Raw genomic sequence first — 11,103 nt, forward strand, 5'->3', positions numbered from 1 at the left:
GTGCCTTATATCCCAGGAACACTGGACATGAGGTGGGAATATACTCTGGATCCATGCACACATATATTCAGTGTAGCTTTTTCTCAGGTCGGAGGAAACCAGAGAACCCAGAGGAACCTCATGCGCATACAGCAGGAGACAATATAAAACCCACATGCACACGGACAGTAACCTGAGATCACGATCAATACACAGGCTCTGGAGCTCTGAGGCAGCAATATCACCAGCTTTCTTCAAAACACACACACACACACACACACACACAAAAAATCTATTAAATACCATAATATAGCAAAGCATGGACAGCAACAAAGTAGCTTCTACTGTACATTATCTGTACTTTATCAGAGTATTTGTATTTTTTCGTTTATACTTCACTAATGTAGTATCTTTATTTAAATTTTTTTTGACTTGACGTTCCTCACTACTTCATGGTGAATATATTTATGTCTGCCAATGCCATAAATGTACAATAAAAAATTGATTCAATACTGTGGGGTGAATACAGTTTATAAAAACATGATGTTCCATAATACTTTGGGGTGGATACACTTTTTTATGAAGTTCCTCACTACTTTAGGGGAAAGACATAAAAAAAACATTTTAAACCTTTTTTTTTTTTTACTTGACATTCCTCACTATTATGGGGGGAATACGTTTAAGAAAAAATATGATTTTGGGATGAATAGAATGCAGTAAAACTTGACATTCCTTACTGCTATTCGGTGACTGCATTAAAAAAAAAAAAAACATGACGTTCATCACTGCTTTGGGATTAATACATAAAAAAGACTCGATGTTCCTTAATATTTTGGGGTGAATACATTTTTTAAAAATCATCATGTTTCTCATTACTTTGGGATCAATACAGCTTTAATAAAAAACATGATGTTCCTTACTACTTTGGATTGATTACATAAAATGGTTTAAAATGAAAAGCTGTCACTTGTCCACAGCTGTAACCTCACGGTTCGGATGAGAGTGTGGGTGAGTAAAGTCTCTCTCACTGTGTGTTTGTAACAACAGAAAACTCTTATTTAAAAAGATGTATATTGTACAGTCAAATGGAATACCTTAGGTACATCTAAAAGTGAATACTTTTGTCCTGTAACTCAAGTAGAACTGCAAAAGTGGTACATTTACTGGAGTCATAATTAAGGAATAATGTATTTTATCCACCACTTATTACATTAGTCTGTGATAAAAGAGTTAAGTCTGATATGTAGCATGTTCTTAGTCACATCAAGGTTAAAGATGCCAATAAGGACACACACACACACACACACACACACACACACACACACCTCAGAAAGAGACCAGAGCAGTACAGTGAGTGAAAAGGGATCCTTGGCTGCAGGTGTGTCTGGTGAAAAGCTTGCAGCAGTGTGTGTGTGTGTGTGTGTGTGTGTGTGTGTGTGTGTGTGTGTGTGTGTGTGTGTGTGTGTGTGTGTGTGTGTGTGTGTGTGTGTCTGGTGAAAAGCTTGCAGCAGTGTGTGTGTGTGTGTGTGTGTGTGTGTGTGTGTGTGTGTGTGTGTCTGTCTGTGTGTGTGTGTGTGTGTGTGTGTGTGTGTGTGTGTGTGTGTGTGTGTGTGTGTGTGTGTGTGTGTGTGTGCAAGAGAGAGAGAGAGAGAGAGAGAGAGAGAGAGAGAGAGAGAGAGAGAGAGAGAGAGAGAGAGCTGTGTGTTTGGCGTTACACCAGCAGGAAGGCCATATTGTCAGAGTAAGGTTAAAGAATGGAGCAAATATAAAAAACAGGACACCTGTTTCACACAGCTTCGCTCTGCATGCAAAGAACTTTGGGCAGTCCCTGAACGCACATAAATCAAACACAAGTGTTTAGCCCACTGAACAAATATTATTCCCAAAGATTATGGCAAAGCCCCTTTAAAGCAAATGCTGAATAAATTCACCTGAAGTTTCAATTTGGACAGACCCTCGCCTCGTGAGACGGACGGTTCATGTTGACTGCTGTGGGTCAGAGAAAGTTTTGCGTGATAAATTGAAATGACCAAACCCACACAGCACGGACTTTTTTATCATCTGCACTCATCACGGACTTTGGATTAAAAAGCAGTGCAGGAGAAAAAGTGTCTTTACTGCTTTTCATTGAAGGGATTATACGCGACAAATGTTTTAATATTTTCTAATGTTTGCCAATATGATGTGAAGGAGAAGATATTTATTGGTAATACTTTACAAATATCAACAAAAGATTAAATAATTATTATTTTTTTTTTTTTCATATCATGACATTTAACATGTGCACCTCCTAAAACATGCCTTAAATGGCCATTTCCTTCATTCCATCAAATCATTGACCTGTTAAATCTATTTCTCTGAGTTAGCCATGTCTTTTATGTAAAATTCATATGCAACAATGTGATGAGTGACAGTATTTTTATCAGCAAGTGATGTCGCAATCTTTTTTTTCCCCAAATTAAAGCCCAAAGTCCAAAATGGTCATATATATGAACAAATATAACACTGCTATTGTTTCGAGCCCACACATGAGCTAATTCTTTGTGACATCATAAAAACATTTGCAAAATTTATTAGAACTCTCATTTGTAGTGGTAATATTGCAACAAAACAACAACAAGCGCAAATATCTGTTGGAAGACATTATGCCTAGGACAAGAGTCTACAGCAAGGACACTAGGCTGCTTTACGTGCCATGATACCTGCTCTCATTTCTGTCCATATAGTCTGTTCAGGCCACATACACACACTCCTATCAGGTGCACAAGGGAAAGCCTCGGGTTTCACTCTTCTGCTATTAATGCACACACACACCACCGGGGCACAAGCAGTAAGACACCCCAGCTGGTGGAAATCGCCGTTATCAAGCATCCCTCGGCTGCCTATTGTCATGGATTAGGCAGCATTCATGTGCGCCTGTTTGCCAGGTCTTCCATTAAGCTTCCATCTACAATCTATATATAACCCTGTGTCCTGTGCCACATAAAAAAAAAACAGGAGGCATTCAAACGGTCCCCTCCTAAACATACAGCTCAGCACACAGCCAAATTCAGACTTGCTCCCGAATGAATGTCTCCACAAGGCTTATGCTGATAATTAGTGTTATGATATATCACAATAAATACTTCCTATAAATACCACACACTCTACATGTCTGGCTAAAACCGCATCCAGTTTTTCAGTGATGTCCTATAGGCATGAATGGTTTAGCACACGTTATGACTTTTGTGATCTTTAATAATGCATAATTAATTCATGGATCATGCTCCTTTTGACAAATGTAATCTTTTTTTTCCATTGGTATTTTTCCACTCCCCAGGGCCAACTTTACGCATTAAACCCGAAAGCTAGAAGTTATATTAATGCCCAGATACATTTGTGAATGCAGACTCGACCTGTTATTTATTTTGAAAATTTAATTGCATTTCATTGATTAATAATGTCTTGAAATATGTGCAGATTTTGTGTGTGCATTTACGGAATAGATTTTAGATGTGATAGTCATGTATTATCTGTCAAACACATTATTCTCTGCTTCAGTGCAACACTTTACATACCGAAATTTCAAACAAGTTGTAGCTGATGATCCATATTCAAGATATAGTTAAAAGTTAAATTTTTGCATCAAACTATTCCTTTTCTGTATGTAACTAATAAATCTAATGCATAACCATTATTGGGCTTTTTTTCTGACTCTTCATGTGTCAATTTTACTTTTTTTCTGTAAAACATCTGCATATAATACAGCATATAACAGATCACGGATTCTGATCTTACCTGAATCCCAGAAAGCAGGAGAATGTGCACCACACTTGTCTGCCACACAGAAAACAAGAAAAGCTCCATTTTTTATAACGCTGGTTTTATCCCCCCCCAAAAAAAGTGTGAAATCAGCCTGCGAAGAAAGAAAGACACATTTATTTTAAAGAAAGTTTTTTTTTTTCTACTTTAAAAATTAAATTAGGATCTAAAATCCACCAGACATGACTTGCCAGAATGACCACCATTTCATTTTAAAACCTTACATTTTTTTTCTTTTAAAAAGACTAATAATCTTGGATATAAATGATCCTGTGCAAAGCAGTAATCTGGATATTTAAGCAATGCAAAGACTGATGTGCATTATACACACAGTAGCAGGTGATATAGATGACAAGTAATACTGATGCAAAACTATATATATATATATATATATATATATATATATATATATATATATATATATATATATATATATATATATGTGTGTGTGTGTGTGTGTGTGTGTGTGTGTGTGTGTGTGTGTGTGTGTGTGTGTGTGTATGTTTGTATGTTTGTATAGTGTTGATTATAAATTCATGAATGAGAAGATCAAGGTTGTTGCAGCAGTTGTGTAGTTGTGTAGCTATATTATCATCCCAGGGAATAAATACATTCCAAGAGAAATGACAAGTTGTCTTGTTAGGGCGCTTCTTCTGCATGTGATGCACATCATCCCGCGATTCCACGAGCCGCTGCACAGTGGGGTTTGTTTTTTTTCCTCGTGCATTAAGTGTGAACTCGTCGTGCACGCGCAGTCCTGCATGGCAACACTGATGCGTGGAGGCGCGCGAATGTTGGATATCGATCATCGGTAACGCGCATCTGTCGATCACTAGTGATAATAATGATTATTCCGGCAGGACGTAAAATAAAAGGTGTCGAGAGGTTCGGTATGGTGGTGGTCACTCAGCGGCTTGGTGATGAGTGCTAGAGAGAGAGAGAGAGAGAGAGAGAGAGAGAGAGAGAGAGAGAGAGAGAGATGCCGTTCCGAACGCGCGCGCGCTTACCGTCTTCGCTCTGGACGTGAAAACGATCTGTGTGAGCTTAAAGTCCAGCTGAGGTGAACCTGAAGCGCAGATCGTGAAGCGTGTGAGTGGCTGCAGGGAGCGGTATTAAAGAGAGAGAGAGAGAGAGAGAGAGAGAGAGAGAGAGAGAGAGAGAGAGAGAGAGAGAGAGAGAGAGATGGTTTAGGCGCTGCTGCTGCACCACTAGGCGACCAAAACTCGAAAAGCACCCCAAGAACTATGCAGGAGGAGATATGGATTGGTTCAGATCACTGAGATCAGATGACACGAGATGTTTTTTTTTTTAATGACTTCATCTTCAGTATTCAATTAAGTCCAATCCATATGATATGTAGAGCTCTTTCATACAATGGACATTGTCTCAAAGCAGCTGTACAGAGATAAACCGTATAATAGAACGTGTGAAGTTTGTTCTTTATAATTGTAAGTTGTGTTCCTGATGAGTGAGCCGGTGCCGACTGTGGCAGGGAAAAACTCCCTGAGATGGCATGTGGAAGAAACCTTAAGAGGAACCAGACTCAAGAGGGAACCTCATCCTCATCTGGGTGGCACCGAATGCCCATTTATTACAGCTAAACAATGTTGAGGTGTGCAAACTGTGGGCCTGAGTCAGTGTAGCAAACTGTTGACATTAACTACAGACCAAATCCATCCTCAAAGCTTCTATCTTACTTCGTAATTTCATGGAACCCCGTGACGTTGATGAGAAACATCCCCAGCTGCACAGAGTGGCCTCCAATTGAAGACAACACCGTCCAGAGGCAGGCTGGGACGAAATGGGCAGATCCGAGGAGTGGAGAGGGGCAGGAACAGTGGTCAGAAAGAGAGAGAGAGAGAGAGAGAGAGAGAGAGAGAGAGAGAGAGAGAGAGGAGAGAAAGATATGGATTATTAAGTCTCCTTATAGTTGTTGTATAAAAGTTAAGGACACTGTGCAGTTGGAGACTCCGGCAAGACTCGCTATGGGATCATCATAACTAAAAAGAAAGAGCCAGAAGATTTATCTTGAGTAAGCTCTTGAGCTTGATCAGGATCACATAAACATGTAAAAACTTGCACAAGATGGGAATTTACCCTGAATGAACCATCAATCAGTGAGAGATAATCGTGTGTACATACAATTACACACTTCACCAAGTCACCAATTCACAAACAAGCATGGTTTCCTCCCTATAGCAGATCATTGTTCCAAGCACCACTGAGCTACCATCTCCTCAATTACCAAACTAGATCCATTATCCATCTGTTAAAGTCTACTAGAACATCATATACTGAAGATTATTTTGAAAAGAAATCAGAATAATCGAGATATGAATTAGATTAAAATTAAAATTGATCTGCTGTTGATAAACATTCCGACGGATTTGATCATGACGGTGATGATTACAGGCAACCTAAATGAGTCAAATAATAATCATAGCAATTATGAACTTCATTATGATGATACTGGTAGTAACATTAATTCAGTGTTGATGTAATTAATTCAGGGTGTGCAGGCATGAGTAATTCAGGGGTGATGATGGTTGAATGATAATTTAGAACAATTAATGGGATAATGCTAATGTGAAGTGATGTTGCTATTTGGATTAATGAGCATACGAATGGTAGTGAGAATTATAATGACAATAACAATGATAAAGATGATTATAGTTACGGTCACAATACACACACACCACCCACTGCAACTAAGACAATCTTTTGTGCCACCCAGATGAGGATGAGGTTCCCTCTTGAGTCTGGTTCCTCTTACGGTTTCTTCCACATGCCATCTCAGGGAGTTTTTCCCTGCCACAGTCGGCACCGGCTCACTCATCAGGAACACAACTTACAATTATAAAGAACAAACTTCACACGTTCTATTATACGGTTTATCTCTGTACAGCTGCTTTGAGACAATGTCCATTGTAAGAAAGAGCTCTACATATCAAATGGATTGGATTTAATTGAATACTGAAGATGAATTCATTAAAAAAAGAAACATCTCGTGTCATCTGAGGAGGTTTTCAGTGATCTAACCCAATCCATATCTCCTCCTGCATAGTTCTTGGGGTACTAGTGGTGCAGCAGCAGCACCTAAACCATCTCTCTCTCTCTCTCTCTCTCTCTCTCTCTCTCTCTCTCTCTCTCTCTCTCTCTCTCTCTCTCTATCTCTCTCTTACTCTCTCTTTCACTCTCTCTCTCTCTCTTTCTCTCTCTCTCACTCTCTTTCACTCTCTCTCTCTTTCTTGCACACACACACACACACACACACACACACACACACACACACACACACACACACACACACATTTTATATATATATATATATATATATATATATATATATATATATATATATATATATATATATATATATATATGATAGATAGATAGATAGATAGATAGATAGATAGATAGATAGATAGATAGATAGATAGATAGATAGATAGATAGATAGATAGATAGATAGATAGATAGATAGATAGATAGATAGATAGATAGATAGATAAACCAAAGAATCAGTCATAGTTTTACTTTGTCAAAATTTATAATCTGGCTCTGGTATACTTTTTATTTCTTTTATTTTTTATTATTATTTTTTACAAACTCGACGTCCTGCCACACGTCACAGCACTTGTTGCATCTCAGTGTTTACCCCTTTATCCTAGTACTTTATCACGATGTTATGAAAACCACACTGCCCAAAGAGAGTCCAAATTGTCAGGTTCAGCTCAATGATCAATGTATAAACATTTTTGTGGATCTGTTTCAGTTGTATGTGGTGTTTTATTAAGCATGGACTTGTGATCAAAGAGTTCAGCGCACTCCAACTGAGGCCTGCACACTCACGCTGATATTATGAAGTGAAGAATAGAAGTTGGCAGTGGAAGTCTGTGGTTTTAATTAACTTCAGCCACCAATCTCTAGATCGTCCAGCTTTTGTTTATTCCCCGACTTAGGTTTGATTACAACAGGCTTATTTCATCATGGTCTGTTTCCTGCTATGAGGAAACAACTGACTTAATGCTATACATTTATACAGCCATGTATAAATACATACATGTTTATATTTGTTACAGCAAAATTATCCTTAATTGCACATTCATTTCATAATACTTTGGCATGGATCTACAAATGAAACACTTCTACATTAGAAACACCCAAGTGATTGTCATTAAACTTGGTAAGTCCTGGTCCAGTGGTAGTATACTGAATCTATTCCAATCTAAAGATAAAGGAATCACTCCAAGTACCAAAATGGCTCTCTTGTTGAATTTGGATATACCTGCTTTACATAGCAAACATAGCATTAACAATCAGATTAATGACCAATCAAGATGCTTAAATCAGCTTTAAATGCGATTGAAATGGGAGAATATTTCCGGTTGCCTATTATGATGGGCTTCCAGCATCTCCTTGCCTACACTGCATAGACACTAAAATAAAAATCAGTTCAGAATTTTATGAATCTGTGAGATTTATACTTTGTGTGTAGGCTAATTTATAAAATGGCATCACTCCATGTGGTTCCGGTTAAACTAGGTTTTTATGCTATTCTGTATGGTTGCAGAGGAAACATCAAATATTGAATTCTGTCTCCATCTACTGTTTATATGAAATTGGTGCATGGCATGGAATTGTATACTTTTAAAAAGATTATATATATATACAGTAGTGTGTGTGTGTGTGTGTGTGTGTGTGTGTGTGTGTGTGTGTGTGTGTGTGTGTGTATGTATATACTGCACCTGGTACACAAAACCAAATCACGTGCCAAATAACAGCCTTATTGTTGTAGATTTCAATGAGTAACTGCCAAGAACTAGAGTAATGAGGTACAAACAAATTGCAGAAAAGTATGTTCAGAGAGACAAGTGTTTCAAAGAAAAACATAATGCTTTAAAAAGAAGCTCTTAGTCAGCTTTGTGAAGTATACCTGAAGTTGCAGAAGCTGATATCAGATAATATTAAGCAGAACAAAGTGTAGATGTTTAAAGTAGAACACGCTGATTTAAATTTTTTCGTAATCTATACGCGTTCTTTGAGCTTTCTGAATACACTGCTGCTAGTAGACAGTGGTCTCAAATTCATGACACCGATAATACTTTATACAGGTATACAAATATTGATTGTAGTGATATATATCTTTCTCGTGTCTTAAGAAATGCTGGATCAAGCCATTACATGTTTTTTTTCTTTTATATAAGGTTGAGTTTCAGTGATTTATATCTGGTTATAATCAGGCACAGGATTTCAGTGGAGGGAATAAAGCAAGAAGTAGGTGATGTTGGGAAACAATCTTGAGCAGAGGTGTTAAGTGCTTGTTGGCAGCTTTTCCTTCACGTTCAGGGTCTCAACTAGATCTAAATCAGGTGATTGTGGAGGCAAGGTCATCTCATGGAACAATCCTTCACTTTCTTACTCGAACAAATAACTCTTACATTATTTATAAACATATTACGGTCCCAGATGGGATGGCCTGTCGCTGCGAAATGCTGTGGTAGCTATGCTGGTTAAGCGTGCCATCAATTTTGACTAAATCACAAACAGTGCCATAATGAAAGTATCCCTACACTATCATAGTTTTGGAGACTGCACTTGGGGATACGTTTAATGTTCTAGAGATTTTTCTGATTGTCTGATCTTCATTCATTCATTCATTTTCTCCCGCTTATCCGTAATTCGGGTCGCGGGGGCAGCAGTCTAAGCAGGCCCCCGCCTCCGACTGCTGCCCAATCCTCATTGCACCGTCCCTTATGGTCCCTCCTGCAGGTGGTGAGCCCACGGGAAGGATTGTCTGATCTTCATTTTCTTAAAGTAATGATAATGTAAAGTAATGATGATTCTCTTTTCATAACTGTTACTTGCCTTAATAAGTACAGTAGATGTAGTAGCACTAATAAATCACTGTACTCACCCTTTCTTCTGATGGTCTGAAGCACATTCACTCTAGATGAAGCACACCTGTGAAGTGAAGTGAACCCATTCCAGGTGACTGTTATTGAAGCTAAATGTAGCTACTTGGGACAAACTAAAATATAAAACATACTCTGGAACAACAAACATATTTCTTTCATAGTTTTGATGCATTCATTATTCATGAACAATGTTTAAAAAAATACTCCGAACATTTCACTAGGTACTGTATATTGACTGAATCTGAGGTGAGGCTACACAACTAGACAGCTGAAGACTGAAATAAAAAATTCATATTTAATATTCTTCCAGTCAGTCTTCACACATGTAGTTTTAGATTGCTAGGTACAACATATGCAGTGTGAGATGCTTTTCTGCACACCTTTCCTGACGTGAGTGTGAATGTCATCTGTCCATTTTCATCTGCCTTCCCAACAAGACATTTTTTTGTTCTTGGCACTATGTAAAAAACTCCCCAGTTCACCATGTGTTCCCCAATCTTTCTAAAAAAAAAACTCAAACCAGCAAGTCTGAAATTAACACTGATGCCACAGGATAAGTAACAGAGATTACATTTTTAATCCATTCTAATGTTGATAATTGACTGATTGCATAGCTGTATAAATGTCCAGAGGTGCAGATGTCCCACCTGAAATGGCCAATAAGTATGTAGGAAAAGTCTTACGGCTCTTACATCTGTTCTAAAAGCAATAAAACACAACAGTATGGGTATTACAAATGTGCATTGAACATGTGCACCTAACAGTGTTAATACACATTAATCAGGCATAACATTTTGACATTAAAACATTATGAGCGGTGAAGTGAATAACACTGAATATCTCTTCACCTGTTAGTGGGTGGGATTTATTAGGCAGCAAGAAGTGAACATTTTGTCCTCAAAGTTAACGTGTTAAAAGCAGGAAAAATGGGCAAGTGTAAGAATTTGAGCGGGTTTGACAAGGGCCAGATTGTGACGGTTTGACGACTGGGTCAGAGCATCTCCATAACTGCAGATCTAGTGGGATGTTCCTTGTGACAGGTCATTGGTGGGCGAGGCACAGTAATGCTGGTGGGGGCGAAGGCTGGCCGGTGGGGTCCGATCCAATGAACGAGCTCCTGTAGCTGAAAAAGTTAATGCTGTTAATGCTCTATGGGTCAGGACTGTTTTAAAAGCAAGGGGGACCAACACAATATGGTGTTGGCATGTGACCATTATGATATGTCTGATCATTGTACAGGATTAATGAAATCAATTGGTGCAATCAGTCTCTAAGTAATCTACATATCAGAGATTTGACATTTGGATAATAATTCCAACACTTAGTGATATTATTTTGTAAACCCGTGTGGATTGAGTGGATTTCCAGGGTGCAGCCATGCCTTTAAATAGTACCAACACATCCA

The 11,103-nt window shown here is 38.3% G+C and overlaps 1 protein-coding gene across 1 annotated transcript in view; it reads right to left on the bottom strand.

The window, feature by feature from the left end:
* The window catches only part of adamtsl3 (ADAMTS-like 3), a 208,775-nt gene extending 203,749 nt beyond the window's left edge, over nucleotides 1-5,026 (bottom strand). Inside the window, exons 1-2 of the mRNA XM_083558990.1 lie at nucleotides 4,788-5,026; nucleotides 3,757-3,874 (exon numbers count right to left, since the gene is read on the bottom strand). Of these exons, the coding sequence (XP_083415116.1) occupies nucleotides 3,757-3,825 (69 nt within the window). The 5' untranslated portion in view covers nucleotides 3,826-3,874; nucleotides 4,788-5,026. The remainder of the gene's footprint in view (nucleotides 1-3,756; nucleotides 3,875-4,787) is intronic.
* Between the last annotated feature and the right edge of the window lie 6,077 nt (nucleotides 5,027-11,103).

The sequence above is a fragment of the Silurus aristotelis genome, assembly GCF_946808225.1.
Source record: "Silurus aristotelis genome assembly, chromosome: 13".
NCBI lineage: Eukaryota > Metazoa > Chordata > Actinopteri > Siluriformes > Siluridae > Silurus > Silurus aristotelis.